Raw genomic sequence first — 14,093 nt, forward strand, 5'->3', positions numbered from 1 at the left:
CCTTCCACCCAATCGGCGCTCTGGCTCAGTATTCGTCCGCCCCTTCAACCCTCGCGTAGGAATATGCGCGGCCCAGCCTCTGAGCCACGGCGGGGTGGAATCTTCGTCTGGCACCTGCCAATCAGCTCCAGAAGCAAACCCGTCTAACTGCGGAGTGGGCCCAGATGTGAGGGGCAGTCGTAGCGGCCACGGGAAGGCCGCGAGAGGGCGTGTTGGGGGGACTTCCTGCAGGGCCATTCTACGCCCATGCCTCAGGACGGCGAGACTGAAGGAAGAACTTCCTCTCCCACCATCCCCCAGCAAGGGTACAGGGTACAAGAGACAGGACCGAACCTCCCAATGACCTGACACAGAGAGGCCATAGAAACATCTTTATTGAAGAGGACAGGAGTCATGCTGTTTGGGGACATGCAGTGAAGGGGCAGTCGTGAGCTGTCCTTGGTGGTCAGGGCCCCAGGTCTACCCTAGACCCCCTGGGCCTTCAGGTTCTCCCTTGGGCTGTTGGTCTGGCCGAGGCGCTGTGAGGTCCTTTGGGGCCAGTGACCAGAACATAGATTGAAATGGGGGCTCCAAGATTTGGGATCCCCTCAGGGCCTTGGGGACTTCCATGTATTAGACATGGAGGCTTTAAGAGTTGGGGTTCCCTTGGGGCTGGGGCTCTTGGAATTTGGATGTCGAGATCCATGGACTCAGGGCATTGAAGTCCTCCAGTTTCCAAGGATGGGAATTCCTGTTTGGGTGTCCCGGTGCCTGTGAACAGGGCTTGAGGTGCCCTGGGAGCCTGGGATGCACATCCTGACTGCAGTCTCCTCCATCCCAGGCGCAAGGACCTGATGATTGGGTTTCCTGGGGGCTTGGGATTGGATTTGTAAATTTGGGATTCCCTGGGGATTTGAGGATTCCAAGATTTGGGGGTGCTTGGAGTGAGGGCCTTGAGGTCTTCTAGGGGCTGTAGGACTTGAGGACACAGGGGAATTTGGGATACATGTACTCTGGGGTTTAGGATCCCCAGAGTCCCAGAATGGGGCCTCTAAATTTTGGGGTCCCCCAAAGGGGGAAGTCATTACTTAAAAAATAGAGAATTTTCTGGGAGCCTGGCCAGCACAGGGGCTGTGGGCCATGTGGGGTGGGCTTCATACAAGGCACTGGGGGTTTCTTGAGGGTGCAGAGGATAGGAAGACTTGGGGGTCCTGTAATTAGCACTTCCAGGACTGTTTTGGTGTCTGTAAATTAGGGGTGACAGTGGGCTGGCTAAGGTGGTTCTCTTCTTGAGGGGCAAGAACAAAGGTCTTTGTTAATGGAGGAAGTATCCGATTGGGAGGTTGGAGTGTAAGGGCTTCGGGGTGACCATGGGGTCATGACATCTCAAGGGGACTGATGTTAAACAAGGGATAGTGACATGAAGGTCTGTTGCTCTGGAGGTGTGACCTATGTTTATTTCAAGAAGACTTGGGGGAGATCTTTGTTAATGGGGGGTTTCTGATCCAGTGATGAGTGACTCAAGAATGTTCTGTTGTGGAGCATTATACGGAAAGGGTCACCATCATTTGGGGTGATGTCGAAATCTGTTAATTGGGGGTGTCTGCTCTGAGGGGTTGGGGATAGGGACTAGCCTGAAGGTGCTACTCAGGGAATCTTTTTCTGGGTGACATGGGGTCTGTATCTGGAGGGTTATTATGGGGGAATCTGTTAATAATGGGGCCTCGGTGATGGAGGGCTGGCTAACAGGGGGTCTCTACTCTGAATGTGTTACTGGGAATCTCTATCTCAGGGTGACTTGGGGGCTCCTGTGTCAGGAGATGCTAGTAGGGACTCTGTCTCTTTGTCGGGTATCCAGGGCCTCTAGGACTGCATCTCTGCCCTCAGCATCCAGGGAAACCAGCAGCAGAAGAGCAACCTGAAACAGAGAACTGGGTCACACTCTGATGCGGGCTGCAGCAACACCTGGGTCCCTCGCCACCAGCTCTTCCCCCAGTGTTTACGATTTGACCTTTCTGGATTCTGTCTCTTAACTCCCTGGCTGTGTCTTTTTAGGCTCACATGCAGTAGAGGGTGTTCTGCTTCCTTTACCTGCCCCCTAAAAGTTAAAGTCACCAGAATTCAGTGTGGGCCCTACACCCTAAAGGCTGTGTCTGGGTGTGCTTACTAGTTACAAGTTTTCCTAATCTCTGTTTCCAGCCCCTCCCAGAGCTCCCGTCCAACTGCCTAGTGGATGCCTCTCCCTGAACATCCCATAGGAGAGGGGACAGGGGTTGGCCACACACCTGGAGATAGAGTTCTCTGATGCAATGTCCTTTGGGGTCCGGACTGTTGTGAAGGTGCGTTTGGGCTGCGTCACTGAAGAGGAAAACAGGGTCTCAGGTGAGGGGTTGACAGACCTACCTGTGTCCTCAACACCCATCCAGACTCCTTGTCATTCATACCTATTCATGTCCCCAATACTTCCCTGGATCCCACATTCCCAATACCCATCTGGACTTCTTGTCAAAAATACCCGCCATGTCTCCCAATAACTACCCCTGTCCCCAATATCTGCTCAACCCCCTTATCCCCAAAAAGCCTTGTCATTAACTTTGCCTTTGAGACCTCTCATCTTTGGGATCCTGTCTCATCCTTTTCTTGGACGCTGTGTCCTCAGTTAAATACCAGAGACTCTGTCATCAGCATATGCCTGAGAATCCACGACCCATCCTCCATCCCCAGACCCCACCCCCTACCCTCCAACTCACTTGTCACTTGATGTACTTTTTTGGCTCCAACACTGTCCCCAGGGGGGTCAGTGGATCCGCCAATCCTGGGGAGACACAGGGAGTGGGAAAAGTCAGAGCCACAAGAGGCCCGAGTCTGAGTAGGAGTTGAGCCCCGGGGGCCTATGAGGAAAGAGCTGGGTGCATGGGGAGTATCCACATTGTCTTGCTGTTCCACAAGGAGGAGACCATCTGAGGGGAGATCGGGGCTTGGGGTGGTGCCCTGGGTTGGGGGGTCAAAATTCAGGCTCACCTCTGAATGCGGGATGCTGGCGCAAAGACCCCATGCCGAGGAGGACAGGTGAAGTACCGGACGCCGAAGACGGAGCCATCATGCTTGCCCGTGGGCTGGTCCAGCTCAATGCCATACCAGTAACCTGCAGCAGACGAGTGTCAGGATGCCTCAAGGCCCTGCCTGCCCCCAGCCCAGGGTCCCCATCCTCACCTGGGGCAAAGTCTGTCTTCCCATAGAAGCGCACAATCCCCTGCTTCTGGCCTGCAACGAGGACTTGGTCTCCCACCTCCGCTTTGGCCCTGTCGCGCTGCTGCAGGCTGCCCAGAGATGGGGATGACGGGGACTTCTTCTTGCCTAAGGGTAGAGGGTACAGGGGCTGTGGGTGGGGGTGGAGCCCCAGATGCCAGCTTTGGGGACCCCATGCCACTTGGAAAGCCCCAAGGTAGAAACCCTTTCCTGGCTCCAATCAGAGGAACTCCAGAGGCTTCCCCAGAATTGTGGGGTGTGGTGAGGGTTTGGCTGGAGGGGAAACTGAATCCCAGATGCCAGAGAACTAGGAGGGGGGCTTTAGGCCTGAGGAGAAACTGAGTCACAGAACCTGAAGAACCCCAAAATCTTTTCTCAAAGCTGAGAGGGTATGTGGGCCAAAGGAAAAAGTGAGTCAGAAGTCAGGGACCCAGAAACTGTGCTTTTAAAATGAAGGAGGAATTGGGTCTGAGAATAAATCAAGTCACAAAATCCAGGAACCCCCAGATTCCTCCCTAAAACTGGGGAAAACCTTTGGGCCTGAGGGGAAACTAAGTTACAGAAGGCAGGGAACCCACAGGTCTTTCTAAGAACTAAGTGGGGCCAGTACTGAGCCAAAGGAGAAACTGAGTCACAGGAGTCAGAAACTCAGAGCTTGTCCTCTAAAATTGGAGTTTGGGCCTGAGCAGAAACCAAATCACAGAAGCTGAGCTACCCACAAACTGGTGCGTCCCACCCCTAGGGCTCCCTTCTCTGACCTTTGTGTTCCCTACGGCCTTTGCCAGTGACACGGGAGAAGTCCATCCGGGGAGTCCGGGGTGTGGAGGTGACAGAGGAGGGGGGTGCATCCACTGCCTTGGAGATCTTGGACACGGAGGCAAAGAGACCTGGGGGGACAGAACCTGGGCTTGATGTCGTCCAAGCCTCTGCCTTCAGCCCCGCCCTCATCCCCCAGCCACTGTTACCCAGGCAGCAGCATCAGAACTACTGAGTGGGCCCCACCCGCACCCTCTTGGGCCCCAAGGTGGGACTGACCCTGCTTGGGAGGGCAGATGAAGTACCGGACTCCCCCAACACTGCCATCGTTCTTGCCCTCGGGTTCGTCCAGCTCCACGCCCACCCACTGGCCGCTGGCGAACTCCGTGGTCCCGCAGAACCGCAGTGTGCCCGTCTGGGGAGACAAGGGAGGACATGGCTTCGGGAGGGGACTTGGGAGGCCATGGTGGACCCCCGGCACACAAGCAGCATGATGGGGTGGCTGGGGGAAACCTGGGCGTAAATCTCAGATCAGACATCATCATTTACTGGCTAGATGACTTAACCTCTCTGTGCCTCAATTTCCTTATCTTTGAAATGGGAACAGAAATCATACTCACCATATAGGATTGTTTTAGAGCTGCCTTGTCCAGTACAGTAAATAGTGACCAGCCACAGATGACAATTTAAATTTAAACTAAATTAAACATTCATTTCCCCAGTCACACCAGCCAAATTTCAAGTGCTCAATAGTCACATCTAGCTTGTGGCTACTTTACTGGACAGCAGACACGGAACATTTCTACCACCACACGAAGGTCTTTTGGGCAGCGCTGTCGTGGAGAAATTCAAGCCCTCAGAACAGGGCCTGCTACTAAGGAAGGGATCAGCAAGTGTTGGCCATTATCAGGCTGTGACTTTGGTCAGGGGACTTCCTGGGCCTCAGTTTCATCTGCAAAATAGGGACAGCAACACACCCCATGGGTGGTTGTCTGGTGGAAGCATTTTTAACACATGTAAAGTGGCTTAGCTGCAGTGAGTGTGGTTAGTATTAGTCTGTGAGCCTCATTCACCCGTCCGTGCCTCAGCTCCTTGTCTATAAAATGGGCTAATAGTGCTGACTTCAGGGGTGGGTGATGTGGGGATTAGCACAGCGCCTGGCTGTCTGTGTCAGCCGCTGTTCTCAGGGCTTTTTAAAATTAATTTGAACTTCACACGACCCCTTAAGGTGGGTCCTGTTATTATCTCCATTCACAGATAGAGAAACTGATCCCCAGGGAGGGGAGCCCCTGGCCCGGGTCCCACAGCTGGCGAGTGGCACAGCTGTGATTTACCGTAGCAAATCCCTCAGCTGAGCTCTAAACACTGCGCGATGCTGCTTCTCTGAGGGGCAGTGATTGGTATTACATGTTTTCAGGCAAAGGGTTTCACCTCTTGGAGCCTCTCACAATCTTCTGGGTTGTAAAATGGAAAGAGTCAACCCGTCTTTCTTTCAGAACTGTCTGATGGATTTGATTAGATCATGTAAGGAAAGCTTTCGGGATGGGGCTGATGCATGCAAAACTCTTGATTAGGAAAAAACACGTGACTTTTATGGTTTCTCACTGCACAAGAAACAAAATCCAAATTGCTTCCAGTGGCCGGCAAGTCTGGCGTGACCCGGGCCCTGCTGACTTCTCCAGCACACGCCCCCTCCGGTCACACTGCCTCTTCCCACCTGTGGGCCTCCGTACCTGCTGCTTCCTGTTTCCACATCCTTGCAGGGGGAGCTCCTTCCCGTCTCAGCTTGGGCATCACCTCCTCAGAGAAGCCTTCTCAGAACACCCCAGCTAACACTACCCCTGCACCCAGCCAGGGACAATTTACTCCAGCCAGGCATTTAACGGTGTTCACAGCCCTTGTTGCCACCAGAAATTATCTTAACCACAAGTTCACTTCGTTGCCTGTCTCTCCTTCATCGCCAGTGGAGCTCTGTGCAGGCAGGGCCGACACAGCCCTCTGTCCCAAAGGACGGACTGAGTCCAGCATGTCCCTTGAGCTGGGACAGCAGATCAACGAATGGAAGTCGGAATGCCTGGATGGTGGAAGATTCTCTCTGCCCTCTAGGCCTTTACACCTGCCCCCCGTCCCCGAGCCCCCTTTCTCCTTTTACTCTCCTGTTTCGCTCTTCCTCACCTTCGAGTCGGGTGCTGCCCCCATCACGCCTGGCACTCTAGCCTGTACTTTCCTAGTCTAAGTCCTGACTGCTCTGAGAGTGGAGGTGGGGCATGATTGGGGACCAGCTGACCCAGAGGAGCCACAGGGGCACAGAGCTGCGCTGATCACTCAGCCTGTGCTGCCCCATCACAGCCATGACTGCTCTGGGCCGTCACTGTCAGGTGATAGATCTGTTTTCCCCCCTGGATGGAGAAATCAGCACAGGGTGAGGCTCAGAGGAGGTACCCACAGAATAATTGTTAGACGAAAAAAAAGTACTGTGCGAATGGCTGGAAGGGCAGGCAGACAAAGGGGAGTGTCTGCACTCTGCCCAAGGACACAGCTTGGAGGGACAAGGGGACTGAGTCCTACCCCCCACCCCACCCCCAGCCCCTCCCCGCAGTCCCTGACCTTCTGGCCGTCCAGCAGCACGCGGTCTCCCAGGCGCAAGCCCAGCGCGCTAAGCATGAGATTGCCTGGGACGTTGTCATAGTTGGGTAGTGTGACCTTGGGGAGGGCGCAAGAGAGCGGCACAGCCTCCTCCAGCAGTGTTCGCAGCTCCTTGGCCACCAGCGCTGCCTCTGCCTTGTCCAGGGACATGTCCATAGGGTCTGGGACCACCTCCGCAGGCACCTGTCCTTTTCGATTCTGCGGGCCAATGGGAAGAGTGGGTGGGGCTCAGCGGCACAGGCCACACCCCCATGGAGCCATGCCCCTGGAGACCCCGAGTCTGGGTGAAGCGGGGGTGGGACTAGGTCACACCCTGGGCCAACATGGGAATAAAGAGAAGGCGCGGGGCATTAAGAACCAGACCACATCCCCGGGAAGCCCACGCCGAGAGCCTGGGCTGGGGATGGGGCCAACACGGAGTGCGGGCCCCCACTTCAGTGCTGCAGGTCGCACCCCCAGGGAGGCCATGCCTCAAGACCCAAGCCTGTAAGGGGCCACGTGGGAGAACAAGCACTGAGCAGGGGCTCCTGTGGCACAGGTCAGGGGTCAAGCTCTAGGCCAATGGGGAGTGAGGAGAGGCAGGGTCTCAGGGGCACGGGCCATATTCCCCCAAGGTATCCGTGCCTGGGATGATGCAGAGTAACTGGCGTTGGGGGTAGGGCAGGTAATGGATGGGTCAGGGGTCAAAGATCACATTGAGGGCTTATGAGGGGCCCGACCCTCTCATTCATAGAGGACATAACTCTACTGTCCTCATGATCTCGAAATGCTGTCTACACACAGCCACAGGGCCGGCCAGGATTGAAAGATATTCCTGGCTGGAGGACCCTGGCAAATCCCTTAATCTCTCTGCCTCAGTTTCCCCATTGTAAAACAGGGTTTATAATAGACTTCACCAGACATATAATGAACACTAAGTAAATTTCTGCTATTATTTCATTTGTCGAACGTACAGATGGTATTTATAACACTTGGGAAGTTGATAAATGCAGGTGGTCCTCGTCCTCTGCAGAGGCCTGCGGGAGGGAAGGGGGGAGGAAGGGAGGATAGCAGGGGTGGGCCGGGGGGATGGCAGTACCCTCAACGCTGGGTTGGCGCCGTGCTCCAGCAAACATTTGGCCGCGCCCAGGCACAGGTTGGAGGCCGCAATGTGCAGGGCTGAGCCGTGGTTGAAATCGCTGCACGTGGAGTTCACCACTGGAAGGGGGCGAGAGGAGAGTTACGGGTGACCACCGGCGGGACCCCGGCCCTCCTCCTCCCTCTAGGTTCACGTCTCAACCTGAAGGCCCCAGAGCCTCTGCCGCAGAGCCCCGCCCCCACCGCAGAGCCCCGCCCCTCACTGCTTGGCCCCTCCCCTCCCACCCAGGTCGTCCCCTCCCCGGCGCTGCGACCGCCGAGCCCCGTCTGCCCCACCTCCTGCCTCCTCGCCCTGTCTCCTCCGATCCCAGTCCCCTCCCCCTCCCAGCCAGGCCTCAGTTCTGCCCCATCAGTCCACGTGCCCGCCCTCTCACCGGGTCCTTGCCCCCAACGCTGGGTACCTCCTCCTCTTTCCAGCCCTCCTCCGCCCACGCAGCGCCCTCCTCCTCACCTCGCGGCCGCGCGCCCTTCAGCAGCACGCGCACGAGGTCGGGCACGTCGAAATAAGCCGCGTAGTGAAGCGCGTTCATGTTGGTCCAGCGGCTGCGCAGGGTCACGTCGGCGCCCAGGGCCAGCAGCTGCTGCGAGAGGCGCACGGCCGCAGCGGGGTCCCCTGCACGACAGCCCGCGTCAGCTCGGAACCCCCCTCCAGAGCATGGGCCCAATGCCGGGGGAGGGCCCTGGGCCTCAGGGACTGCACTTTGGGAGCTTAGGCTGCCAGTTCCAGATGAAGCCCGAGTTCTGGGTGGTTTCGAGGGTGTTGGGTCTGGGAGCCTAGGCTCTGGGGCTCATGGCCTGGGGTCCGGGCCCTCACCGACTCCGTGGGCCCCAGCCTTGCACGCGTAATGCAGCAGCGTCATGTCGGTCAGCCCATCACGATCGTTCACGTGGCAGCCTCGGCGCAGGATCTGCAAGTACCGGGGACAGGGAGGATTACCCAAATGTGGGGGACCCCATGCCCCTCCCTCCCTGGCTTCCACGGTGTTGTTACCTCATTGCCGATGACGTCTATCTTGTGCTGGACTTGGGGCACCCACTGGCGCACAATGGCAAACAGCTCCGGGATGGTGGTCTGGGGGTCGAACAGAATCTCCTGGCACGCGGGGTCATTGGGGTCGAAGAAGGTGAAGGCTGGGGTGGGGAGAGGTCCACGATCACCCCAGGCAAGCTGACTGCCTCCTTCCACCCCGAGGCAGGGAGCTCTACATCTTTGCTTTTGAGAGCCTCTAATGCAGGGTCTCAAAATGGTGGCACGTGGGCCACAGTCAACCCACAGGCATTATCTGTGTGGCCAGCACCAGGTTTCAAACTCAGGAGCTTTCGCGTAAAAATCTGGATGCCCGGGGCGTCTTGGAAAATCGGACGACCGGGCAATTCCCACAGAACAGCAAACTCCACGCCCTGAAACAAGAGTGTGGTGGCCGGTGCAGGCCTCGGAGTCCGCGTGTCCAAGGGGGCTGCTACCGCGCTGGCCCACCGCTCCCCGGTGAGGGTACGGGCACAGTTTGGCCCAATCTCCAGAGTACAAATAAATAAATAAATAAGCCAGAAGTCCTGCTTTTAATAAAACTCTCTCAAATTTTTCAAATGCCGCGCAGACCACATGAAATGTATGCATGAGCGGGATCCAACCTGCGGCCAGGCAGAGTCACTTCTGTCCCCCCCAGTGCCCTCGGATGAGTGCTGCTCTCTGCGGCAACATGGGCACCCAGCACAGGGCCTGGCACGTGGCAGGAACTCAGTGTGTGTGGAATGCATGAGTGAATGAACGAGCAGATGACACACAGCCCAGGGAAGCGCCACGTAGAAGGAGTCTCCAGGAATCAGCCTGTGTGCTCCTTTCAAAACCTCGCTCATGCCATAACCCTCCTTGGCTCAGAACCCTCCCCTGGCTCCCATCCCACTCAGAATACAAAGGCCCCACCGTGGCCCCCAGGCCCTGCCCCTCTGGCCCTCCCTGTCGCTCATCTCCCTCCAGCTGCACTGGCCTCCCTCTGTCCCTCCAACGTGTCAGGCAAATTCCTGCCTCAGGGTCTTGGCACTTGCTGTTTTTCCCACCTGGGACAGTCTTCCCTCAGCTCTTCATAAGGTTTTGCAGGTCTTTGCTCAAGTGTCACCCCCTCAGAGAGGTCACCCTGTGGAAGTCAGCACCCCGCCCCTTTCCATCTCCTACTCTATTTTTTTGTGACCATAGCACCCATCACAACCTCACATAATACGTTTACTCCTCTTTCCCTTTCTCCCTCCTTGTTTTCCTCTCTTCCTCCATCTTTCTCTTCTTTTTCTTCCTTTCTCACTTGTTGCCCTAATTAGGATGTAAACACTACCTTTCTGTTCTGCCGGTTCATTCCCTTATTCCCAAGGCTGGACACAGCACCTGGCACGCAGTAGGTGCTCAGTTAATCTCTGTCGAATTAATGTACAAATTTAACAAACAGATACACCATTTCCTCTCGGTGTCCCTCTTAGCCTTCTCTCTGTCCCAGACTGTACTTCCAGATTCCTTCACATTCTGTGACCAACCCTCCTTGTTCTAGAGGCAGGATTCCTTGGAAGGCCCAGCCTAGACCCTCTGACTTTGCCCTGAGCCACAGGCTCCAGCCACCTCCAGCTGCATTTCCAAAGGAGACTTTCCAGTTTCCTGGGGCAGACACCCCCATTCCACAGGTCCCCAGATAACCTTCTTGTTTTTCTATCAGACTGAGGTCAACTTGTAGTCTCTCTATCCACCTCTAGTGGATGACACGTCCACAGATGCCACCTCTCCTGCCCTATTCTGGCAATGCCTACTCTCTGAACCTAGTGCCTGGTTTCTGAACCTCACAGCTGCTGGAGCTTCCCAGCCAGCGTCTTCTAAAATCCCCCTGCTACATCTGACTCTGGCTGCGCTCCATTCCTCGCTACCCCGGAGCCAGAGGGAGCTTTTAAAACTATAAATCAGACTGCCACTCCTCTGCTTTTAAACACCCTCCTCCACCACCGCTCTCCCCCATCATACTTAAAATATACCCCAAACCTTAACTGTGGCCTTTAAGGCCCTTCCAGATCTGGCCCATGCCAACCTCTCACCTTAACTCTGCTCACTTCCTAAATGCAGCTCCATGATCTTTCTGTTCCAAGCTCAGTTCTGCCTCAGGGCCTTTGCACTTGCTGCTGTCTGCCTGGAACTTTCTTTCTCCAGCTCTCCTATGGCTGATTCCTCCTCACGCTCTGGGTCTCAGCTGACAATGCCACCTTGTCAGAAAGACCTGCCCTGGCTACTTTGTCTCAACTAGCTGACCCCTACACATTTAACCATTACATTTCCACCTTTTATTTCTTCCATAGCACTCACTCCAGTCTGAACTTACCTGATTTACTTATCTGTTCACTTGTTTAGTCTCTCCTCTCCTGATAGCAGGAATCATGCCTGGGTCACTTACCATTAAATCCCCATCACACAGCATAAGGCGCGTCCCAGAGTGGTAGCACTCGATAAATATTGCTTAGTAAATGATTGGACACTTTCAGTTTCTCCAAGAGGCCACACACTTAGCTCCACACCCTCCTTCCTCAGACCATTTACTCCTGTGGTCACCTCTCCAGTGGTTCCCTTAGTTAACCTCAACCCACCCTCCGGTCTCCCGCAAACGTGACCTCCTCGGGCAAACTATGTCTTAAAAAGCTCTTGCAGCATCTTGTTCTTGGTAAACACGATTCTTATCATGTTTTGTAATTATATATTTACATTAAATTATACTTTTATACTTGCGTGGTTGTTATTGAGGCCTGTGAGTTCTCTCAGGGCAAAGACTGTCTTGCTCCCTGCTGTGGCCCCAGCTGCTAGCATAAAGCGAGATCCATAGTGGCTTTCAATAAACGTTTGTTGAATGACTAAATGATGTGTCATGAATCAGAGATTAGAATTACAATTCCATTCTCCAATGGGTAAATGAATTAATGAAGGGGGGTTTCAAGGGCTCTGCAGCCAAGACTCCTATGGACCACCTTCCAGTTCCCCAGAATTCCCCTATCATCATCACCAACAGAACTCAGCCCACCCTCCCAGGCCACCCAAGGCTTCAGACTAGATTCCAGGGTGGGGACAGTGGTTACCGTAGTCCTTAGGGAGGGGGGCAGGTGCCGAGGGGTGCACAACAGGCTTCTGCCGGCGCTCCTGGGTGGGGCTGGGGACCTCAGGGACGGGCTCATCCTCTTCCTCCTCTTCTTCCTCCTCCCCTCGGGGCGGCGGCGGGGCCATCGGGGCGGGATCTGTCTTAGTCATGGTCCTTGGTGGCCCTCGGGGGGGCAGATGCAGAGTTGGGGGCTGCCTTCAGGCAAATCCTGAAGGCAGAGGTCAGCTAGAGAGGTTGGCCACAGGCTCCAGGGTCCAAGTCCCCAGAAGCTCCCAGGGCCCCGGATGGCCCTGGCGCAACTGGATCTTGGGCAACCATAGGGACCCCCGTTACCCATCAGAGGACCCCTGTACGTTCGCCCAGCGCCTGCCACCTCCCCTGGCCCAGCCCCCCATTCTTCTCCTCCAGCGTCAGGCCCGTCAGGCCCCTCCGTCTCCGCCGCCCCCTCCTCGGGTTTGTTTATCTCGGGATGCAGGATGCTTCGCCCCTCCCCTTCCCCGCGGGCCTCCCCTCTTCCCATCTTACCTGGGGTACACGGGGGCTGGGGACCACAGCTGAGACTAGGAGGCCGCGGGAGTAATGGGGTGTCGGTGTCGGGGGACGTGATTGAGGAGGAGCGGGAGACAGAGAGAAGGGGACCAGGCCCAGACGCCAACGGGGGATGGGGGTGGAGAGGGAGGGGCGTTGACCGCGCATGCGCCTTGTTACCCCCAACTGGGCGCGGGGGCGGAGACTGTGGGAGGCAGCGCGGCGAAGGGGATAGACTCGGGACCGCGAGAGGAAGAAGAGATGGCCGTGGAGAAGGATGCGAGACGAGGCGACAGAAGGAGCGAGATGAAGCAGAGACGAGGGCAAAAAGGGAGGGATGGGAGAGCGGGCACATCTTTCTCTCCATCCCCGCTGTGCCAGAGCCTTCCCCAGGCCTGCTGTTAGGGCAGGTGGTGATGGGCGTGTCCTCTCTCTGGGACCTCAGACCTGACACCTTCTCCACGCTCGCCCTATACGAGGGGTGTCCCTCAGAGGGTGATTTTGTAGAGACTCCTCTCATCGTCGTCGTCATCCTCGCCGTCATCATGCAGTGCTCACATGCTTGCTTACTTGGGCCCAGAGAGGTTACGCCGCTTGCCCAAGGGTACACAGCAAGTGGGTGACAGCTAAAACTTGAAACCAGGCAGCCTGTAGAGTCTGGTTCTTAATCACCGTGCTACATCGCTGTAGCAGTGCCTAGGGGACAGGTCTGCCCACGGACCTTTCCTACCCTGTCAGAACATGTATCTCCCCCAGGAAAGCTTCCTGGAGCCGGTCCAGGGTCCTGGCTCCATCATCCTCGTTTGGCCAGAGTCATCCCAGTCTGAATAGGGCTGGGTGACTTTGCCTTCCTCCCCACATCCTTCTAATGGGCAGGCCCAGTAGCTCTGTCTCCAAAATACTTCCAGAATTCGATCCTTCACCCCCACCCCAGGCCCTCATCCTGGTCCATCTTTCATCTTCTCCCACCTAGACCATGGCAGCAGCCTCTCCCCTGTCCACCCCCTCCCCCCAGTCAGCTCCCTACATGCTGCCACGGGGACCCGTTGACACCTGTTCACATCAGGGCCCTCCTTGACTCAGGGGCATCTGCTTGCTCTGCCTCACTCCAGGCAAAAGCCAAGGCTCTCGACCACGGCCCACAAGGCCCTATGGGGACTTGCCCCTGCCGTCTGTCCATGGTCACCCCACCTCGCTCTCCCCTTTGTTCGCTCCACTCCAGCCATACTGGCCTCTTTGCTCCTTACCCCAGGACCTTTGCACTGGTTGTTCCTTCTGCCTGGAATGCTCTTCCCCCAGACACCTACATAGTTCCCTCTCTCCCCTCTTTCAGGATTTTACTTATTGGCGCCTTTTCAGTGACATTTCTGCTCTATCTAAAATGGCACCCTGCCCCCATCCCCATCTCTACCCCCTCACTCCCATCCCTTCTGTAGTTTTCTCCACCGCAACACTGCCTTCCGACACCCCCTAGATGCCAGGCCCTCTGCAGGTCTGTTCTTCTCTTGGAACACTGGCCCACATGGCTTCCAGCCAGGTCCTTGTCATCATCCCAGGTCTCTGCTGGAACATCGCCTTAGAGAGCCCTCTCCCCACCCGTCCTCTCAATTACATTTTTATTCAGTCTTTATAGCACTTATCACAGTCTGAAATTATCTCGTTTATTAGTTTACTAGTTCATCT

At 56.0% G+C, this 14,093-nt stretch overlaps 1 protein-coding gene across 1 annotated transcript; it reads right to left on the bottom strand.

Moving 5' to 3' along the window:
* Positions 1 to 356: 356 nt before the first annotated feature.
* Positions 357 to 12,580, bottom strand: CLIP3 (CAP-GLY domain containing linker protein 3). The gene is made up of 14 exons (XM_012651568.1): positions 12,408 to 12,580; positions 11,863 to 12,090; positions 8,759 to 8,898; positions 8,582 to 8,675; positions 8,219 to 8,380; positions 7,709 to 7,827; positions 6,592 to 6,828; positions 4,264 to 4,399; positions 3,987 to 4,115; positions 3,193 to 3,336; positions 3,001 to 3,124; positions 2,730 to 2,794; positions 2,265 to 2,337; positions 357 to 1,897 (listed from the first exon to the last, which is right to left on the bottom strand). Exons 2-14 carry the CDS (start codon positions 12,029 to 12,031, stop codon positions 1,843 to 1,845), a joined length of 1,647 nt encoding a protein of 548 aa, XP_012507022.1. The 5' UTR covers positions 12,032 to 12,090; positions 12,408 to 12,580; the 3' UTR covers positions 357 to 1,842.
* Positions 12,581 to 14,093: the final 1,513 nt, after the last annotated feature.

The sequence above is a fragment of the Propithecus coquereli genome, unplaced genomic scaffold (assembly GCF_000956105.1).
Source record: "Propithecus coquereli isolate 6110/MARCELLA unplaced genomic scaffold, Pcoq_1.0 Scaffold358, whole genome shotgun sequence".
In the NCBI taxonomy this organism is placed as follows: Eukaryota; Metazoa; Chordata; class Mammalia; order Primates; family Indriidae; genus Propithecus; species Propithecus coquereli.